This window comes from Lipotes vexillifer, unplaced genomic scaffold, assembly GCF_000442215.2.
Source record: "Lipotes vexillifer unplaced genomic scaffold, Lipotes_vexillifer_v1.1 scaffold1261, whole genome shotgun sequence".
Classification (NCBI taxonomy): Eukaryota; Metazoa; Chordata; class Mammalia; order Artiodactyla; family Lipotidae; genus Lipotes; species Lipotes vexillifer.
This window is the reverse complement of record NW_006796548.1, coordinates 906936-923229: the sequence shown is the minus strand read 5'-3', so window position 1 is coordinate 923229 and position 16294 is coordinate 906936. Positions and strand designations below refer to the sequence as shown.

The following is a 16294-nucleotide window of genomic DNA, read 5'->3' as shown; positions in this document are numbered from 1 at the left end:
GCCTGATGTCTCCACGGGGACCCTAATAGTCATCTCAAACTTAAGCTCCAAGGCTACACTTGCAGTCCCGAGCACTGAGGACAGAGTCTAGCTCAGGAAATGTTGGTGTTGGCCGACTCTCCCTTCTCTCTTTAGTGCAGGTTCCCCATCATCACTTGCCTGGATTATTTCAACAACCAATCTTGTTTCCCTGCTGCATAGCAGGGAAGAAGGACAAAGCTACATGAATGCAGGAAGGAGAACAGGGTGTGGCCTGGGGAAAAGCCCAGAGTGCGCTGTGGGGAATCAGACAGGGAGGACCTTAAATATAAGGCACAGACTTTGTCCTGGTGGCAGTAGGGAGCCATGGAAAGGTTTAAATCCAAGGGGGATATGCTTGATTCTACATTTCTGTCACTCTTTCATTCGTTCCTTCACTCATTTGCTCCATCAGTCAGCAGATACTTATTGAGCACCCTCTACTGGAAAGTGACCCTGAGGCAGAAAACAGCTAGAGGGGCTAGACTTGTGCAGAAAGACAAGTGAGAAAGCTGATGAAATGGCCCAGGTCCAGGTGAGAAGGGCCAGTTATGGAGGTGGAGACAGGGGATGATGAGCTGATGGGGCTGGCCTGGTGATGCAGCCCAGGTTCCGAGCGGTGGGAAACCTAGTGGTGGGAACCCTAAGCCCAAAAGTGTGGAGCAGGTGGTGGGAGAGCCATCCCTTCCTCCTGGGGAATCTGGAAAGTCCTCAGGAGTGGTTTAAGAGAAGAGTAGAAATTCAGCAAGTAGAGAAGTGGAGAGAGACACTGTAGGTGGAGGGAACAGCCTGTTCAAAGGCCCTGAGGTGGGAGAGGCTCAGCTCTGGCGAACTACAAAGTCAGGAGAGTTGAAGGTCAGTGGGCCAAGGAGCAAGAAGGAGGTGAGGCTGGGAGCCCGATCTCTCGGAGGCACAACATGGAGCATTGAGGGCCAGTCCCTGGGAGGTAAGGCCTCCCTGTGCAGACAGATGAGAGGGAAGGAGAATGTGAGAGGCTGGGAGGGGACAGACAGATGATGTGTGCATTGGAGGGGGGTCCACAGTATGTCTTTTCTGGGAAAAGTCACCAAAAGGAGGTCCCCGGGGTGTGAGAGGAAAGAAAGAAAATCCTCAGGGTTCTGGGGAGAGGCAGATTCCTTTGCCATTTAAGGAATTTCCTTAAATTTCCCTTCTGAACACTTCAGCACCAGCCCCACCACCTGCCCCAGAAGAAAGCTGATGGAGGGGGTGCAAGGTTATCCCAGGGTGGTCCTAGACACCTACCTCCTCTCCCTAGGGCAGGAAGGGAAGGGAAGGGAAGGGAATGGCCCTTGCCCAGCATTTCACGTAATTGCACTTAGGAACATTGTTGAATGTTCCTGCGTGCTCTGCGCCTCAAGTGCTTGGTTCTCAGGGCTTTACGTCATGGTACTAGGTCATTTGTCTCACAATAACCCTGAGGCAGTAGGTATGATCATCATTCCTATTTTACAGATGAGGAGACTGAGGCTCAGACAGGGCCTAAAGCCACACCGCTGGGATATGACGGAGCCACAGCTCTTCACCACTACAGTTGCCTCCGCACAGCAGTACCTCACTGAACCCTTTGCCACAACTCAAAGTGGCGCCCGGTGTCCTCATTTTACAGAGTGGGCATTGCGAGACTCAGCAAGGGGAAGGGACTTGTCCAGAGTCACAAAGCTAGAAGGTAGCTGTAGTCTGGATCCAGATCATTTGGGGGAAGAAGCTGAATGGGAGAGGTGATGGGTCAAGGTCTGAGCAGTGTGGAGAGGAAAGGGTGGGACTGGGAAATGGACTAGGAGAGAGTTTCAGTTTTCCTTTTAAAGGGACTTCCCCTAAATGGGGGGTTTTGGTTGGAAAGTTGTTAGCAGTCCACATTCCACTGGTTTGGCCACCTCTTCCCCCAAAGGCACCCAGGATCTGAAAAGAAACTGAAAGTTAGGGAAAGGGGAGGGAGGGAGGGAGGAAGGGAGAGGCTAAGGGCAGCCCAGAATAACTGGGTTGAATTTCTGGTGACCTCACTGAGCCTGGGGGAGATAGGCAGGCAAGCTGGGATTACACACCTCTTAGCTATTGGAGAAATTGAGCCCCAGAGATACAGCTCTATTAGATAGTGGCTGGGTCCTGTCCAGTTTGCACAGCCACCCGCAACACACACACACACACACACACACACACACACACACACACACACACACACACACACACACACAGACCAGGGGAAGAGGGAGGGAAATGGAGAAATGAAAGGTCTGGGTGGCCTAAAATCCTGAAAGGGAATTTCCAGAATCCCTTGTCTCTGTGATGTGGTGACTGGTTGGATGGTGGGTCCCAATGAAGGGCCCCTGAAGTGCCCCAGTATCCAGACCCAGGTTCAAGGCCCAGGACTGGCAGGAAGGCTGCACACCTGGGTCCTGCTGACAAACAAGCTAGAACCCAGCGTGCCCAGGGTGCTGGGGAGTCAAGTCCCAGGGATCCCAGCCCTGCAGCTGCCTTGCCTCTCCCTGCCGACATCCCTAACTGTTCTTCCAAATCAGAAGCATCAGGACCCTTTGTGGAGGCCCCGGCTGAACCCAGCACGGCCACGCCCCTCTTAGTCCTGACCTCCTCCTCTTCTGCTCACATAAACACTCTGCCTCCCTGGGCTTGTGTCCTCCTCTGCAAGGGGGAACAATGATGCCACACATCTCACCGGGTCATGAGGTAACGTATGGAACGCAGTTGGCACAGGGCTTGGTGTACAATAGGCATGTACTCAATGCTGGCAGCTATGATTATTATCACCGTTGGTCATTCCCACCTTTTTTTAAAAAAACTACATTTATTTATTTTTTACTTTATTTATTTATTTTTGGCTGCATTGGGTCTTCGTTGCTGCACGCTGTCTTTCTCTAGTTGCAGCGAGCCGGGACTTCTCATTGCAGTGGAGGACAGGCTCTAGGCGCTCGGGCTCAGTAGTTGTGGTGCACGGGCTCAGTAGTTGAGGTTCATGGGCTCAGTTGCTCCTCAGCATGTGGGATCTTCCCAGACCAGGGCTCGAACCACTGTCCCCTGCGTTGGCAGGTGGATTCTTAACCACGGCGCCACCAGGGAAGTCCCCATTCCTACCTTTTTAAAACTCTCCCGTGTGGTCAAGGATCTCATGATTCTGTCCTCTAGGGTTTTTCCTCCTCCTCCCTGCTGGCTCCCTTCCCGGGGCCCTCTCTTGCTGCTGGCCCCACCAGTGGCAGAGCTCCCACTGCCCAGGGACTTCCTGGGTGACCTCACGCACTGCTTGGTTCCAGTCACCCTCTTACTAGCAGCAACCAGAGATCCAGATTTCCTGGGGTCAGTTCTGGCTGAAAACCTTCTGTTATCCCTTTAAGGTCACCAGCCAGACCCTGGCCTTTGGGCCCTGGCCTTTGGCTCAGGAAACATGATCACAAGTCTATGTGCTGAAGCATATAGACTGCAGACTTCCTCCTGGATGTCCCCCGCAAATATTCCCTGGGCACCTCCAACTCAGCAAGGCTAGATTCAGCAACTCCCTCCCAAGTTTGTTTTTCCTCTGATGCCCTATCTCAGTCATGGATCCATTTTGGCAGGAGTCACCCAAAACAGAAATGTGGGCTACAACATCATCACTCCCATATCCCCACCCCCATCCCTGTACCAGGCAGTCCCCAAATCCTAGGATCCTGTCCCTTAAATCTTGCTCCAGACAAGGCCTCTACCTTCATCCCCACCCCGCACAAACCATTTGCTGTTCCCCTTTGTGCCCTCGAAGCCCTTCCTCCATCCCCAGCCCCCCCACCCCACAGGCCCCTCATCTGACCCTGCTCTGACTCTTTCTTTTCCTCGTAAGGCGTTGCCAAGAAAGCCCTGAGGGCAGGGCCCCTGCGTGACTCACAGCTGATGCTCTGCTGTGCAGGAGCAGAAGGAGGAACTCCAGTCTCCTTGAGCGTGAATCACAGACGCCAAGCTGTCACTGTGCAGATGAGTAAACTGAGGCCCAAGAGGAGAGAGGACAGGCTTACGGTTAAAGCAGAAGGCGGGGGCTTCCCTGGTGGCGCAGTGGTTGAGAGTCTGCCTGCCGATGCAGGGGACACAGGTTCGTGCCCCGGTCCAGGAGGATCCCACATGCGGCGGAGCGGCTGGGCCTATGAGCCATGGCCGCTGAGCCTGCATGTCCGGAGCCTGTGCTCTGCAATGGGAGAGGCCACGACAGTGAGGGGCCCACGTACCGCAAATAAAAACAAAAACAAAAAAAAACAAAAAATAATACATGTGAATATAACAGTTTCTTAATTTATAAGGAGAGATACAACTGCAAGGCAGATGAGACACTGGGGTGGCCTGGCCCAGAGCATTGATTCTCAGGAGAATCTGGGAAGCTGTTCTGTTCCCGCAGTGGATGGCGAGTGGACAGTCTGCACAGGAGGTGCCCTCCTTCAACAAGGTAGCTGGATGCACCCATCTTTCGTCAAAGCAAGACAGGCCCACAGAGTTAGGCCAGGGCACACCTCCACCTGCCCAGTCCTGCAAAGAAACCCTGACAGGTTCTAATCTTTGGCTTGTCTTTCTCCATGTGGACCTCCATCCCTGTGTTATGACATTGCCACAGATTGATAATGATTAATTAGCGCTCAGTTTATCTCAGATTATTTGTCTTTTAGTGTCTGATGAGATTTTGGAGGCGTCCTTCTCCCATTAGCAACAGGCTTACAAACCATCTCTTCAGGTAGGTTACTTTTGCACACAGTTAATTTCATTATTTGATGGTACTTACTGGCTTCAATTTCAGAGGTCACCACTTTATGACCTTGTCCCCAAGTTCTGGATCTGTAGCCTGTTTGGAGGTTGCAGTTAGTTCTCTCTGCTTGATTGTAATCATCTTGTTGCCATTCTTTCCCTTGATATGATTGTTAAATTGCTGCTTCTTTTCTTCCTGTATAAAATCATGTAAAATTACAGTTTCCCACATCAAAAAAAAAAAAAAAAAAAAAAAAAAAAAGGCAGGAGGTGGACCTGGGTCAGAACTAAGGTCTCTGAGTCCAGCTGATGCTCCCTGGAAGGAGATGGGGACCCTGGGGCTGGGAACTGTGCTGTGCCAAGTCACCATTCCTGAGGCCTCCACTGGGACCTGGCCATCCCCTGGTGTCTCCTCCCCTCTCCAGGCCTTGGCATATGCTGGTCCCTCCCCTAGGAAGGCCCATCCTCCATTTCTGACAAGATACTGCCCTCACCCCTCACCTCGCATCTAACCTGATCACCACCACAGGGCCCTCCTCAGAGGCTTCAAAGTGTCCCCACAGCCTTCTCTATGAGGCGGTGCTCTCTCCTGCCCTCCTTCAGCCCCACCCAGTGCTCTTCCGGGGTCCCATTCCCTTCTGTCCATGGGGACTAGGAGCATCTCAGGACAGGACCAGCATCTGAGCCTTTACTGGAGAACTGGGACAGATGGGGGATGTGCGAAACAGTCTAGACTCTGCAGCTTCCGCCATCCAAACTCGAGCCCCCCTGTCTTCCCCACTCCTCCTTCCCCTGCCACTCTGCCCTGGCAAAAGCTCACATCCCAAAGGTCCTGAGCATCACGACCTGACTGGCTGAGGCACACACAGCCACTCACACAAACACAAAGTAGCCACTCTCTTATGCACATAACTCATAGTTACACACCCGATCACAGCCAGACACAGTCACCAACACAACCTCAAGGACAGACAGGCACATACCCAGAAAGACTCAGAAAGTCATCGAGAGTCACCAAGGCTCTCTTTCACACTAAATACACATCGCCAAACAAAGATGCAGACTCACACAACTACAAAAGTACACACCTGGTCACACACACACACATACACAGAGTCACAAAGTCTCTCTCACACACAGACAGATACCGAGCAATACACAGTCACACACAGAGAAAAACAGACATACACAGTTGCACACAGGCCCCTGGAGATACAGAACAATGGGCGCATTGTCTGGGCAGGCAGCAGCTGGGGAGAAAGGAGGATGGAGGAGGCCGTGGGGTCTGCTATACCACCCCCACTCACACCCGCAGCATCCTAAGCCTCTTCCCTCTTCCAGAAGCCGGATTCGGCTGGGACCTGGATTTGCTGAGGGATTCAGCTCCCAGGTGCCCCCTCCCCAGCCTCCTTCGATGTCTGGTGGGGGACGCTTGGGCTTCCCTGTGGCCCAGCCTCCCTCTGGGGCTCTGGAGACATGGGATCCTTTAGCCCTGATGCTCCTCTGTCCTCCTGGAATCATCCCGGCGATTTGCCTCTCATCCCCACAGGGCAGCGCCTGGAAATCAGGAGCCTTAGCATCTGCTCCTAACCTCGGACTCCAACTCCTCCATGACTCACACACCCTCCATCTGAGCCCTGCCAGCCGGTGCGGGCCGCGCCTGGCAGCATTGTGGGCTCCCTATTGTGGCCGAGACAGAGACGTGGGTCACGACGTCCATCCCTTAGTGGCAGTGGGTAGAGAAGTCACCGTCCTGTCAGTGAGTTGCTGTGGGGCGTGGTGTCCCTTCCTCTCCCCAAAGCTAGCTCTTCTCGCCTCCCACGCTGACCAGGCAGCCCCAGATCTCAACAGAGACTCCTTCCAGGACTTTCCTTACAGCCCCCAGCCCCTTTTATTGTTATTGTTTTTGTTTTTGTTTTTTTGCGGTACGCGGGCCTCTCACTGTTGTGGCCTCTCCCGTTGCGGAGCACAGGCTCCGGATGCGCAGGCTCAGCAGCCATGGCTTACGGGCCCAGCCGCTCCGCGGCATGTGGGATCCTCCCGGACCGGGCCACGAACCCACGTGCCCTGCATCGGCAGGCGGACTCTCAACCACTGCGCCACCAGGGAAGCCCCTCCCCAGCCCCTTTTGGCAGGTCTCTCCAAACTCTTTCTTAGCCTCAGCTACTGGTATCTGCTATGTGCCCTTGGACATGTCACTTTCCCTTTCCGAACCTCAGTGTCCTAGTCTGTAAAATGAGGGGTGCTAATGAAGCCGAGAGTATTCTGTAGTCTCAGAGTGGGGGTGGGGATGGAGGCTACAGGAGTGAGTTGGTATGTAGAAGCCATCTCAGCCCGCCCCGCCCCTCTGTTGTCAGATCTGTAGGAGTTCCTGATTTCTCAGTCCCTGGGGTGTCTCCACACTGCACAGCCTCAGGCCTCCCAGGAGGCCATACTTGTAGGAGGGAGGGAGCAAGGGAGGGACGTGCTGAGCTGTCCAGGACACAGCCTTGCTTTTGCAACACTTTGCTTCCTCCAGCCCCCATCCCCTTCTTCCTGGGGGCTGAGGGCAGGCAGCCAGACACACAACCGGGGCCAGCCAGGACTCTGGGATTCCCCCTGGCCTGGGCTAGGGGGAGTGGCAGGAGACTCCAGCTGGAGAGTCTCCAGCCTCCTCCCCCCTGCCCCTGTCCCCGGGCTCCCCTACTCAGGCGGTGCTGACGGCTGGACTGGGCAGCTTGGGGGCTGCCCTGAAGGGGCCATCCAAGGCTCCTCCTTCTCAGGAACTGGAGTGTTTTAAGGGTTGTTGAGCGCCCCCCCCGCAACCCGCGGGCCTCCTCTGCCGGCTTCGGGGAGCCCTGATGTAGGGGAGCAGATGTGAAGGGAGAGCACCGAAATCAGACAGGTTATGTCCAGGTCTCTGAGCCTCAGGCTCCTCGGCTTTCAAATGGGGATGGAGATGTCCCTCAAGATCACGGCACCACCCCAGATGGGACTTTGTCATGGTCCAGGCTGAGAGCAGGAGGGACCAAAGGTGAGCTTATCTGTGGGGACTTAGTGTGACGGGCCACCAAGAGACTGAGAGGAGGGATGAGGCACGACCTCACCAGTCTGACCAGAGTGACCCTGCGGTGGGTCAGACCTCCCAAGCTGCCCTGGACAGGCAGGCACGTGGGCGGGACCTCGGACCGGTCTCCCGGCCTGAGGGGGCAGAAAACCCAGATGGGGCCCTGCGACTTCCATGACCATATTCTCTGGAGCATAACTCGGGACCAGCCGGCTGACGAGTCTGGGCATGTGAGCCCTTCGAAGAGTTCTAGGGGGAGACTGACAGGGGCTGCCAGTGCGGGACCAAGGCGATGGGGGCCACTCCAGGAGCTGGGGCGTCCACCAGAGAGGTGGGCCGTGAGAGGAAGGGACGACTACTCTGTCCTCTTTCCTCTAGGAGCTCCCCTCCACCCAGCTCGCCTCTGGGCTCGCCTCAGGCACCCGCCTCTCCCCTTCCTACCCTGGACCCCACCTGCCCCCGGTAGCCGTGCGGGCTGGGGAAACCAGACCGCCAGCGTCGCCCACCGCTCAAGTGGGGCCCGCGACTTGAGCCCGCCTCCGCCCCTCGATTGGGCGCTCATTTAAATGTCCGGCCCCGCCCCGAGCTCCGGGCGCATATATATAGGCGGCTCGGCGGGCGGCGGGCGGCATTCTGGCGCGGAGCGGAGCGGCGGCGGGTGTAGCTAGCGGGTACGGTGCGGAGCGGGGGTGCAGCTAGGTTTCCCCCCGACACCCCTCCCCCTCAGGCGCGAGCCCCACCCCTCCGCCGGCCAGGCCCACCCGACCGAACTATCCCCTGCGGCGCGAGCCCGGGGCGGCTCCGGGCGCCCCCCAGCAGAACCCCCACCATGGGCAGCCAGAGCTCCAAGGCTCCCCGGGGCGACGTGACCGCCGAGGAGGCAGCAGGCGCTTCCCCCGCTAAGGTCAACGGACAGGTGGGTGCGCTCGGCACGGCCCGACTCGTCCCCCTCCTCTCGTACCTCGCCCCCTCTAGGGCCTCGGGCCGGGGCCGCGCGCTTTGTCCGGCCCGGGACACGCGGCGCCCCCTCCCCCGCCCGGTCCCTTTGTTCTCGGCGCCGCAGCCCCCGCGGGCGAAGCAAGGGGAGGGGCGGGGAGGGGGCGCCGGCCGGGCCCCGCTGCCTTCTTTGTTCGCGGCCTCGGCCCCCGGCGCTGCCCCCTGGCCGCCCGGAGTGCCGCGCGGGGAACAAAGGCGCTGCTGGGCCGCGCCAAGGGGGCGCCCGGGGGCCGCGGGGCGGGGGCCGGAGGGGAGGGCACTCCCCCCGCAGACTCGACCTCGATAGCCCACGGCTTTTTTTAGGGAGGAGCCGCGAGGTGGGGAGAGCCTGAGGTGGGTGGGGGCCGTTTACACAAAGCAGGAGGCTGGGAAAATAGGCCGTCCAGGTGCGGGGAACAGCGCCCCGGCGCGGCTTCCCGCCCAATATCGGCTGCACGGCTCGCCCGCCAGCCCGGGATCCGCGGCCGCGGGCGGCCCTGCCCGGAATAGAGAGCGCGCCCCGGGGTAGGTGGGTGGGGGCCCCGGGACCCCAGCGCCTCCTGTCGGCCGCGGCCCCTGCGCACCTGTGCGGGGCAGGAGGGAGAGGTTTGACGGGATGCCGGCTGTGGGGTGAGGCTACAACCAGGCTCTGGGGGTGCGGCGGAATGAGTCGGGACCCCGTTGCGTGGAAGAGGTCAGAGGCGGGCTGGGGGAGGGGAGTAAGAGCCCCGGCCCTCATTGCTGACTCCTCTGCCCTGCAGGAGAACGGCCACGTGAAAAGCAATGGAGACTTATCCCCCAAAGGTGAAGGGGAGTCGACCCCCGTGAACGGAACAGAGGAGGCAGCCGGGGCCACTGGTGATGCCATCGAGCCGGCACCCCCTAGCCAGGGCGCTGAGGCCAAGGGGGAGGTCCCCCCCAAGGAGACCCCCAAGAAGAAGAAGAAATTCTCTTTCAAGAAGCCTTTCAAATTGAGTGGCCTGTCCTTCAAGAGAAATCGGAAGGAGGGGGGGGGTGATTCGTCTGCCTCCTCGCCCACAGAGGAAGAGCAGGAGCAGGGGGAGATCGGTGCCTGCAGCGAGGAAGGCACTGCCCTGGAAGGGAAGGATGCCGCCACCCCTGAGAGCCAGGAGCCCCAGGCCAAAGGGGCAGAGGCTAGCGCTGCCTCCAAGGGAGGAGACACAGAAGAGGCAGGGCCCCAGGCCGCAGAGCCATCCACTCCCTCGGGGCCGGAGAGTGGCCCTACACCAGCGAGCGAGCAGAATGAGTAGCTGGGTGGGGGCAGGTGGGTGATCTCTAAGCTGCAAAAACTGTGCTGTCCTTGTGAGGTCACTGCCTGGACCTGGTGCCCTGGCTGCCTTCCTGTGCCCAGAAAGGAAGGGGCTGTTGCCCCCTAGCCACGTTCCCGCTCCTCCTCTCCCTCCTGTGGATTCTCCCATCATCCATCTGGTCTTCCTCTTAAGGCCAGTCGAAGATGGTCCCTTGCAGTTTCCCAAGTTAGGTTAGTGATGTGAAATGCTCCTGCCCCTGTCCCTGTCTCCTTCCCTGTCCCCACCTGTGCAGAAGGCAGTTGCTGGTTTTCTTCCCCAATTCTTTTCCAAGTAGGCTTTGTTTACTCCCCAAATCCCTGAGCCAGAGGTGGGGGTGCCTACTCCCACACCCTGAGTGTCCACCTTCCCCTGTTGTTTGTAGTCTCCTGTGCTGGGCCTAGTGGCCCCTGGGCTGGGGAGGACACTGCCCCTTTCTAGGTTTTTCTAAATGTCTTACTCAAGTTCAAACCTCCAGCTTGTGAATCAACTGTGTCTCTTTTTTGACTTGGTAAGCAAGTATTAAGCTTTGGGGTGGGGGGGAGGTATGTAATGTGAAACAACTTCTTGTTGTCTTTTTTTCCCCCCCCCCTCCCATTGTTGTAAATAACTTTTAATGGCCAAACCCCAGATTTGTAATTTTTTTTTTTTTCTAACTGCTAAAACCATTCTCTTCCACCTGGTTTTACTGTAACATTTGGAAAAGGAATAAATGTCGTCCCTTTAGTGGTGCTTTTTAATGAGTGGTCTTCTGGGGTAGGGTGAGAAGATTGGTCTACCTCAAACCTTGAGGAGGTACTGAGACAGGTAAGTTGTGGGGTTCTTTTGTTTTTCAGGGGTTGCCCAGATCCTCATGGACACCAGAAGGGCAGGGAAGTGGAGTTGAAATGAACCCAGGGATACTACTATGAGACAAGCTCAGGAGGGTGTAGAAATGTACCATTTTATTACAAAGATTCTCACAAAAATGAAAATATTATCTCAAAAAGGAAACTAGACTACCAATCTTCATCTGCAGAATTGAAGGGAGGACAGAGAGGGCAGCAGTGTGAGTTTCTTGGCTCGCTGGGGGCCAGTGGGAAGGTATGAGAACAGAATCAATCTAAAAATGGCTGATGACAAGAGCCTGAGAACAACAGGGAGTCCCTGAAGACCCAGCCACCCCTTCTAAAATGCTCAATAAGGGCACCTTTTCAAAGCAGGCACTTCAAGATTTTGTCCTATGGCTGCTTTAAGTGTATCCCTTCCACCCAGACCTGGTATCCGTTATGGTTCAAAATTAAGAGTTCAGGAGGGATGGGTGGCAAGGCGGCTACTAGAAAAGCTCACCTAACACGTGTGCCCTGAGCTCAGGGCCCTGGTTCCTGTCTAGTCCCTGGGGATATTTATATTTAATATATTTTTATATAAATACACAGAGAAATAGAAAATATAAAATCTGAGGGGTTGTGCAAGGATAAAGGTGGGGAACTTGGCAAGAAGCCAGAACTGGAGAGGTCTGTTCAGGCCAACTTGACCTCCTCCTTGACCCTGTGGAGAGAGCAGAGATTGGCATGAGATAACCCACCCTAGAGGCTTTAAGGCAAAAGTGTGGGTACAATGACTTCCACAGGACCCCGGCTGCCCAGGTGACTGCTAAAGGCTGGGGCTTCCTAGCTCTGCCTAGAACTGCAGAGACAGACAGACTGGTCCCTGAAAGAGGCCTTTGTAAGCTGGACCAGCTGTCCCTGCGCCTTCCCTCTCAGCGTGGTGGGACAAAGGGGCTGGTGCTCCAATGCCAGGGAGATGATAGACGGCTCCTTCCTCACCCTTTGGCTTCTTGCTTCTCCTCCTTGGTTTTCTCCTCTTCTGTGACTTCTAGAACATAAGAGTGCAGGGATGGCCAAGGGCAGCCCCTCTGGAAAGACCCATGGGATTTCCACTTACTCTGAAACCCCTTCCCCAACACTACAGCTCACTGGACACACAAAGGAGAGAAAAGCCCATCCCAGGCCTTCCCAGCGAGCCCTGCAGAGGACAAACAGGTTGGACCGGTTTCCCAGCCTGCTAGAGCCTGAACCCGGTGGGTGGAGGCAGCCCCCTGGGAAACTGGGGTGAAACACTGAGAAAAGGTCTTGGGTGGTATGTGAGAGCCATGCTCCCGACCACGGGGAGCCCAGGCATGTCCCTGGCTCTGGAGCCTGGCAGGGCTCAATCAGCCAGTGAAGATGACGAATTGAGTTTCATTCTTTTGTGGGCCCTGCCACTTCTGGGAACCAGTGAAAGGCCCAAGTAGCTAAGGAAGAGCCCTAAGGAGCTGGCAGGGCCTGAGTCAGCTCCCTCCTCCCAGTGCCCTACATAAATTCCTCCTCCAGGGCCTGGGGCTCAGGATCCAAGTCCTGGCCCAACCCAAACCCACCTTTCTTCTCTTCTGGGTCCTTCTCTTTCTCATCTTCTGTTTTGACTCTCTTGGCTTTTTTGAAGTTGGAAGAGTTCTTGCGACCGCCTTCTCCCTCCTCGTCAGAGTCAGAGAACTCTTCCTCACAGGCAATTCGTTTGTCCGAGGAACAGACTGGGAAGTAATGGAAAATATGGGTGGGAGAGCAGATTCTTATCTCAGGGTCTGCCCAGCGCTTTCTTGCATGTTCCCTCAAAACACACCAAGGGAAGGGGACCTGGACCCTCTAAATTATCCCTACAGGCACAGGTACTTGGGTTTCTCAACAGGTGGGCAGCTTGGGGAGAATGTGGAGCCAGGAACAGTGGAGGGAAGTCAGAACTGCCTGCAGAGTAAGAAGGTAGAGGCCCCTGGGTCTGGGGCTTACTTGAAATGCGCTTGTCAGGGTCTTCTTCATCCTCATCGCCACTCTCCTCTGGAATGGCATCCTCAGGAATGGACTGCATTTGGACCCCAGGCGCATGGGGCAGCATTCTCAGGTTCTCAAACAGTCGCTGCCTATGGCCAATGGTAGAGAGGTGGCTGGGCTCTGGTCAGGGACCAACCAGAGCCTGGAATGTTCAATTAGGGGTGTGGGGGAGGGTATACTCACTTGATCTTTTCCAGGTACTCATTAGTGTTCTGGTTAGTCATATTGGAAGGACTGATGTGAAGTTTGAAATCTGGTCCAAAGTATTCGAAGTAGTCGTTGTATGGAAGCTCTAAGTGGGGCAGAGGGTGAGAGAGTTAAGAGACCTGGCCACCATGGGACCCTGAGAAAAGCATCTGTAGGTTTATCTGGACCTGTGAGCCCAACTATCAAACAGAAGCATGCCTCCAAGATAGGGTGAGGCTTGGGTACCTATAGGATTTCGACTTTTTTTAAAGCCATTCTCCAGTGTCCACACCAGTGGTGTGTTTGTGTGCATACGCACACGTGTGTGTGTGTGTATGAAGCAGGCTGAAGCCCCTGGTTTAGAAAAATTTAGGCAATATTCATTGCGAGCACTCCCTCAGTCACCACCCCAGTTACCCTACAGAGTATGAATTCCAAAGCTATAGATAAGCACTGATAATTTTGTCCAGACCAGCAGCTGAGGGACAGGGGACAGGGTCAACTAAAGGACTCAGAAAAAAAAACTGACAGCTACGGTCTGAAAACCACAAGAGGATAGCAGTAGAATCAGACTCTGAAGAGGAGAGGTTGTAGAGCCAATGGGAAAGGGGCACGTGAGCTCCTGCGCTGCCCAGCCCAATCTGGCCCTGCAGCTATTACCATTAGGGATCTCCGTGTCCAGGGCCACAGCTGTTTCGTATGTCCAGCACCGGGCAACATTACGAATGGTGTAGCCACCTCCTCCCAGCATCAGCATAGGCAGGTTGAAGCTCTTCACAAATTCCACACACTTGGCGTGTCCTTTGGTGGGAGAAGGTGTGCCAAGTTACAGGAGCACCCAGCAGGACCCTGCCCTCCCGTCTCTATGCTACCTGGTCTCACCTTTGATGGTCAAATTGAAGCAACCTAACCGATCACCAGACAAGGAGTCAGAGCCACACTGTAAGACGACTGCACTGGGCTGGAACATCTCCATTACTTTGGACATGACCTGAAAGGACAGAACCTGGTCACTACCAGCCTCAAGAAAAGCTATTTGAGGTTCAGGCTGAAAAGTGTGGGTGCAGCACTTTCTTCAGTTCCTTATCACTCACTCCTACCTTTCCACTCTCGCTCAGAGAAAAGGGAGTACAAGCCTGGGCTTCTCATTTCCCCAATTTGTTCAGTTTTCCAATTTGAGAGGATCTCCAAGAGCCTTCTAGCTCTAATAAGGAGCCTAAAACAACCTCCTTATCAATTCTCTAGATCTTTCCCTTCTTTGGTTGCTCCAAGAAGCCCTTCTGATGCAGCCCTTAGCTGCGTCTGCTCTATGCATTTGGTCCTACAGACTTTGAGTCTTATACTGTGAGGAGGCACTTCACTTTTGTTTATCTCATTCTCACTAGATTCTAATGTAACAGGACAGAGACCATAGCTTAGGCTTTTCTGTTGCCCTTACTACAAGGTACATAGTAGGCACCTGGTGTTTGCTAAACGACTACCTAACCTAACCTAACTAGGTTACTACTCTAGTAATGGTTCCTTATTGCTTACAGGTGAAGATTTAACTCCTCAGCATGGCATTCAAGGCTCCCTTTGAAACACTGACCCCGACAAACAAACATTTCCCACCACATCCTTCAACACTCCTCCACCACATCATACTGGCCTACATACCACGTATTGGCACCTCTATGCTTCTGCTGTTGCTGTTCCCTCTGCTGAATGCCACCCCTCCCCTCCAGCCCCCGCCTCCTTCACATGGGTAACTCCTCATTTCTCAAAGTCCAGCTCAAATGTCACTACCTCTGTGAAATCATCTCTGACTACCCTTTCCCCAGCCCAGGCAGCAGTTTCTCTCTCACTCCTCTGTTCATCCCTCAAAAACAGAACTGACCACATGCTGTCAGGGATGTGCTTGCCTCCCACACCACAGACTGTGAGGTCTTCAAGGGCATGGATCATGTCTTAGCTATTCTTGTATCCAGCAGAGGGCCTGACCCACAGAAGGCATCAGTAAATATCTGGATGAATTTTGTTCCCCTAACTGGCCATACAGCATGCAATCCAGGGTTCAAACACATCTCATTTCCAGCCAGCCTCTCAGTGGGGAGAGATCCTGAAGTACACTGGAGGTGCTTTGCTACCCCTCCCTTAGATCAATCCTGTTTATAGCCCAGTGGTGGATAAGCCTAAGCCACTTACCGGCTTGAAAATGGCCTCATAGGACTCGTCATCAATCCCATCTCGGAGCGGGTAGTTAACAGCATAATACTTGCCTTTGCCAGCCCCAATATCCTAATCAAGAAGCACATTAAAGTAAAACTGAAAGATGATGAAGCTAGGAGGAAGTTCAAGGATGAGGGCTGGAAGGCTAAGGAAAGAAGCAGTGGTTCTAAGAGAGATAAGCTGGGCCCATGAGGTGGGCCAGGGACAGAGCAGATTAGCATCATTCCCCTCACTGGTGGAACAAGTCTAGCTCACGTCTCTGGACACACCACTGAGTCTGCACCCAGGCTGAGAATCATTTATGGAACCAGAGACTGAATATCCTACCACACAGCATGAGACCTCTCCCCCTGGACTGGGTTAAAGGTGGCTGCGGGCTGGACCATAGAAATAACAGCCACCCCACAACAACCCTTTCCTTTCCAGAGCGCTTTACTCCTCCACCCACCACTCTCCTCTCTAGGGAGGTGTGGAAGGAAAGCAGAAACGGAAGAATTCTTCAAAATTGTAAAGGCTCAGTTATTATAATGCTTGCCACGGCAAACAACTGAATTAGTGCCACTTTTTCACCCAAGGGCCACTGGCATGGCAAAATGGCTGGTTTCATTGTATTCATGCTCTCACAAAGCAGAACAGTTTAATGAATCAGCTTCCAGGGATTCTTATCCTGAGGTCCATGGATGGGCTTCAGTAGGAGGAGGCATCTATTAACTATTTGATAACAAATGTAAAATCTCATGTACTTATGGGGAGAGAGTACATAGCTTTCAGTCAGATGGTCAAAGGGGAGGGTAACCTAAAAATATTAAGAATCCTTGAGATGGTCCATAAAGGTCCCAATTCCTAGCCCATGGGAGAGAACCTGATGTTTCTAGCCTAAAATTCAAGCTGTCTGGGACATGTGAATAGTGTAATGCAACTCAGCTGTGGCCAGGAGGGAAGTGCAATAGTCAGGAGACCCCTATCCCTTCCAACCC

The 16294-nt window shown here is 54.6% G+C and overlaps 2 protein-coding genes across 3 annotated transcripts in view; one reads left to right on the top strand and one right to left on the bottom strand.

The window, feature by feature from the left end:
* Positions 1-8416: 8416 nt before the first annotated feature.
* MARCKSL1 (MARCKS like 1) lies at positions 8417-10803 on the top strand. The gene is made up of 2 exons (XM_007468678.1): positions 8417-8711; positions 9532-10803. The coding sequence occupies exons 1-2, from the start codon at positions 8625-8627 to the stop codon at positions 10039-10041; spliced, it is 597 nt and encodes a 198-aa protein (XP_007468740.1). The 5' UTR covers positions 8417-8624; the 3' UTR covers positions 10042-10803.
* A 203-nt stretch (positions 10804-11006) lies between these two features.
* Positions 11007-16294, bottom strand: part of HDAC1 (histone deacetylase 1) — a 40878-nt gene continuing 35590 nt past the window's right edge. The window contains exons 7-14 of one of the 2 annotated variants that reach the window (XM_007468677.1): positions 15294-15386; positions 13992-14100; positions 13770-13910; positions 13107-13215; positions 12882-13012; positions 12476-12628; positions 11886-11934; positions 11007-11607 (exon numbers count right to left, since the gene is read on the bottom strand). In XM_007468677.1, the coding sequence (XP_007468739.1) occupies positions 11580-11607; positions 11886-11934; positions 12476-12628; positions 12882-13012; positions 13107-13215; positions 13770-13910; positions 13992-14100; positions 15294-15386 (813 nt within the window). In that variant the 3' untranslated portion in view covers positions 11007-11579. Of the gene's footprint in view, positions 11608-11729; positions 11975-12475; positions 12629-12881; positions 13013-13106; positions 13216-13769; positions 13911-13991; positions 14101-15293; positions 15387-16294 lie in introns of those variants that run through there. The other variant, XM_007468676.1, reaches the window with a different exon arrangement.

Excerpts from the sequence above, each read along its gene's own strand:
- MARCKSL1 (XM_007468678.1), top strand. The coding sequence starts at position 8,625 with ATGGGCAGCCAGAGCTCCAAGGCTCCCCGGGGCGACGTGACCGCCGAG. Across the intron at positions 8,712-9,531 it reads CCGCTAAGGTCAACGGACAG|GAGAACGGCCACGTGAAAAG; the intron begins GTGGGTGCGCTC and ends TCTGCCCTGCAG.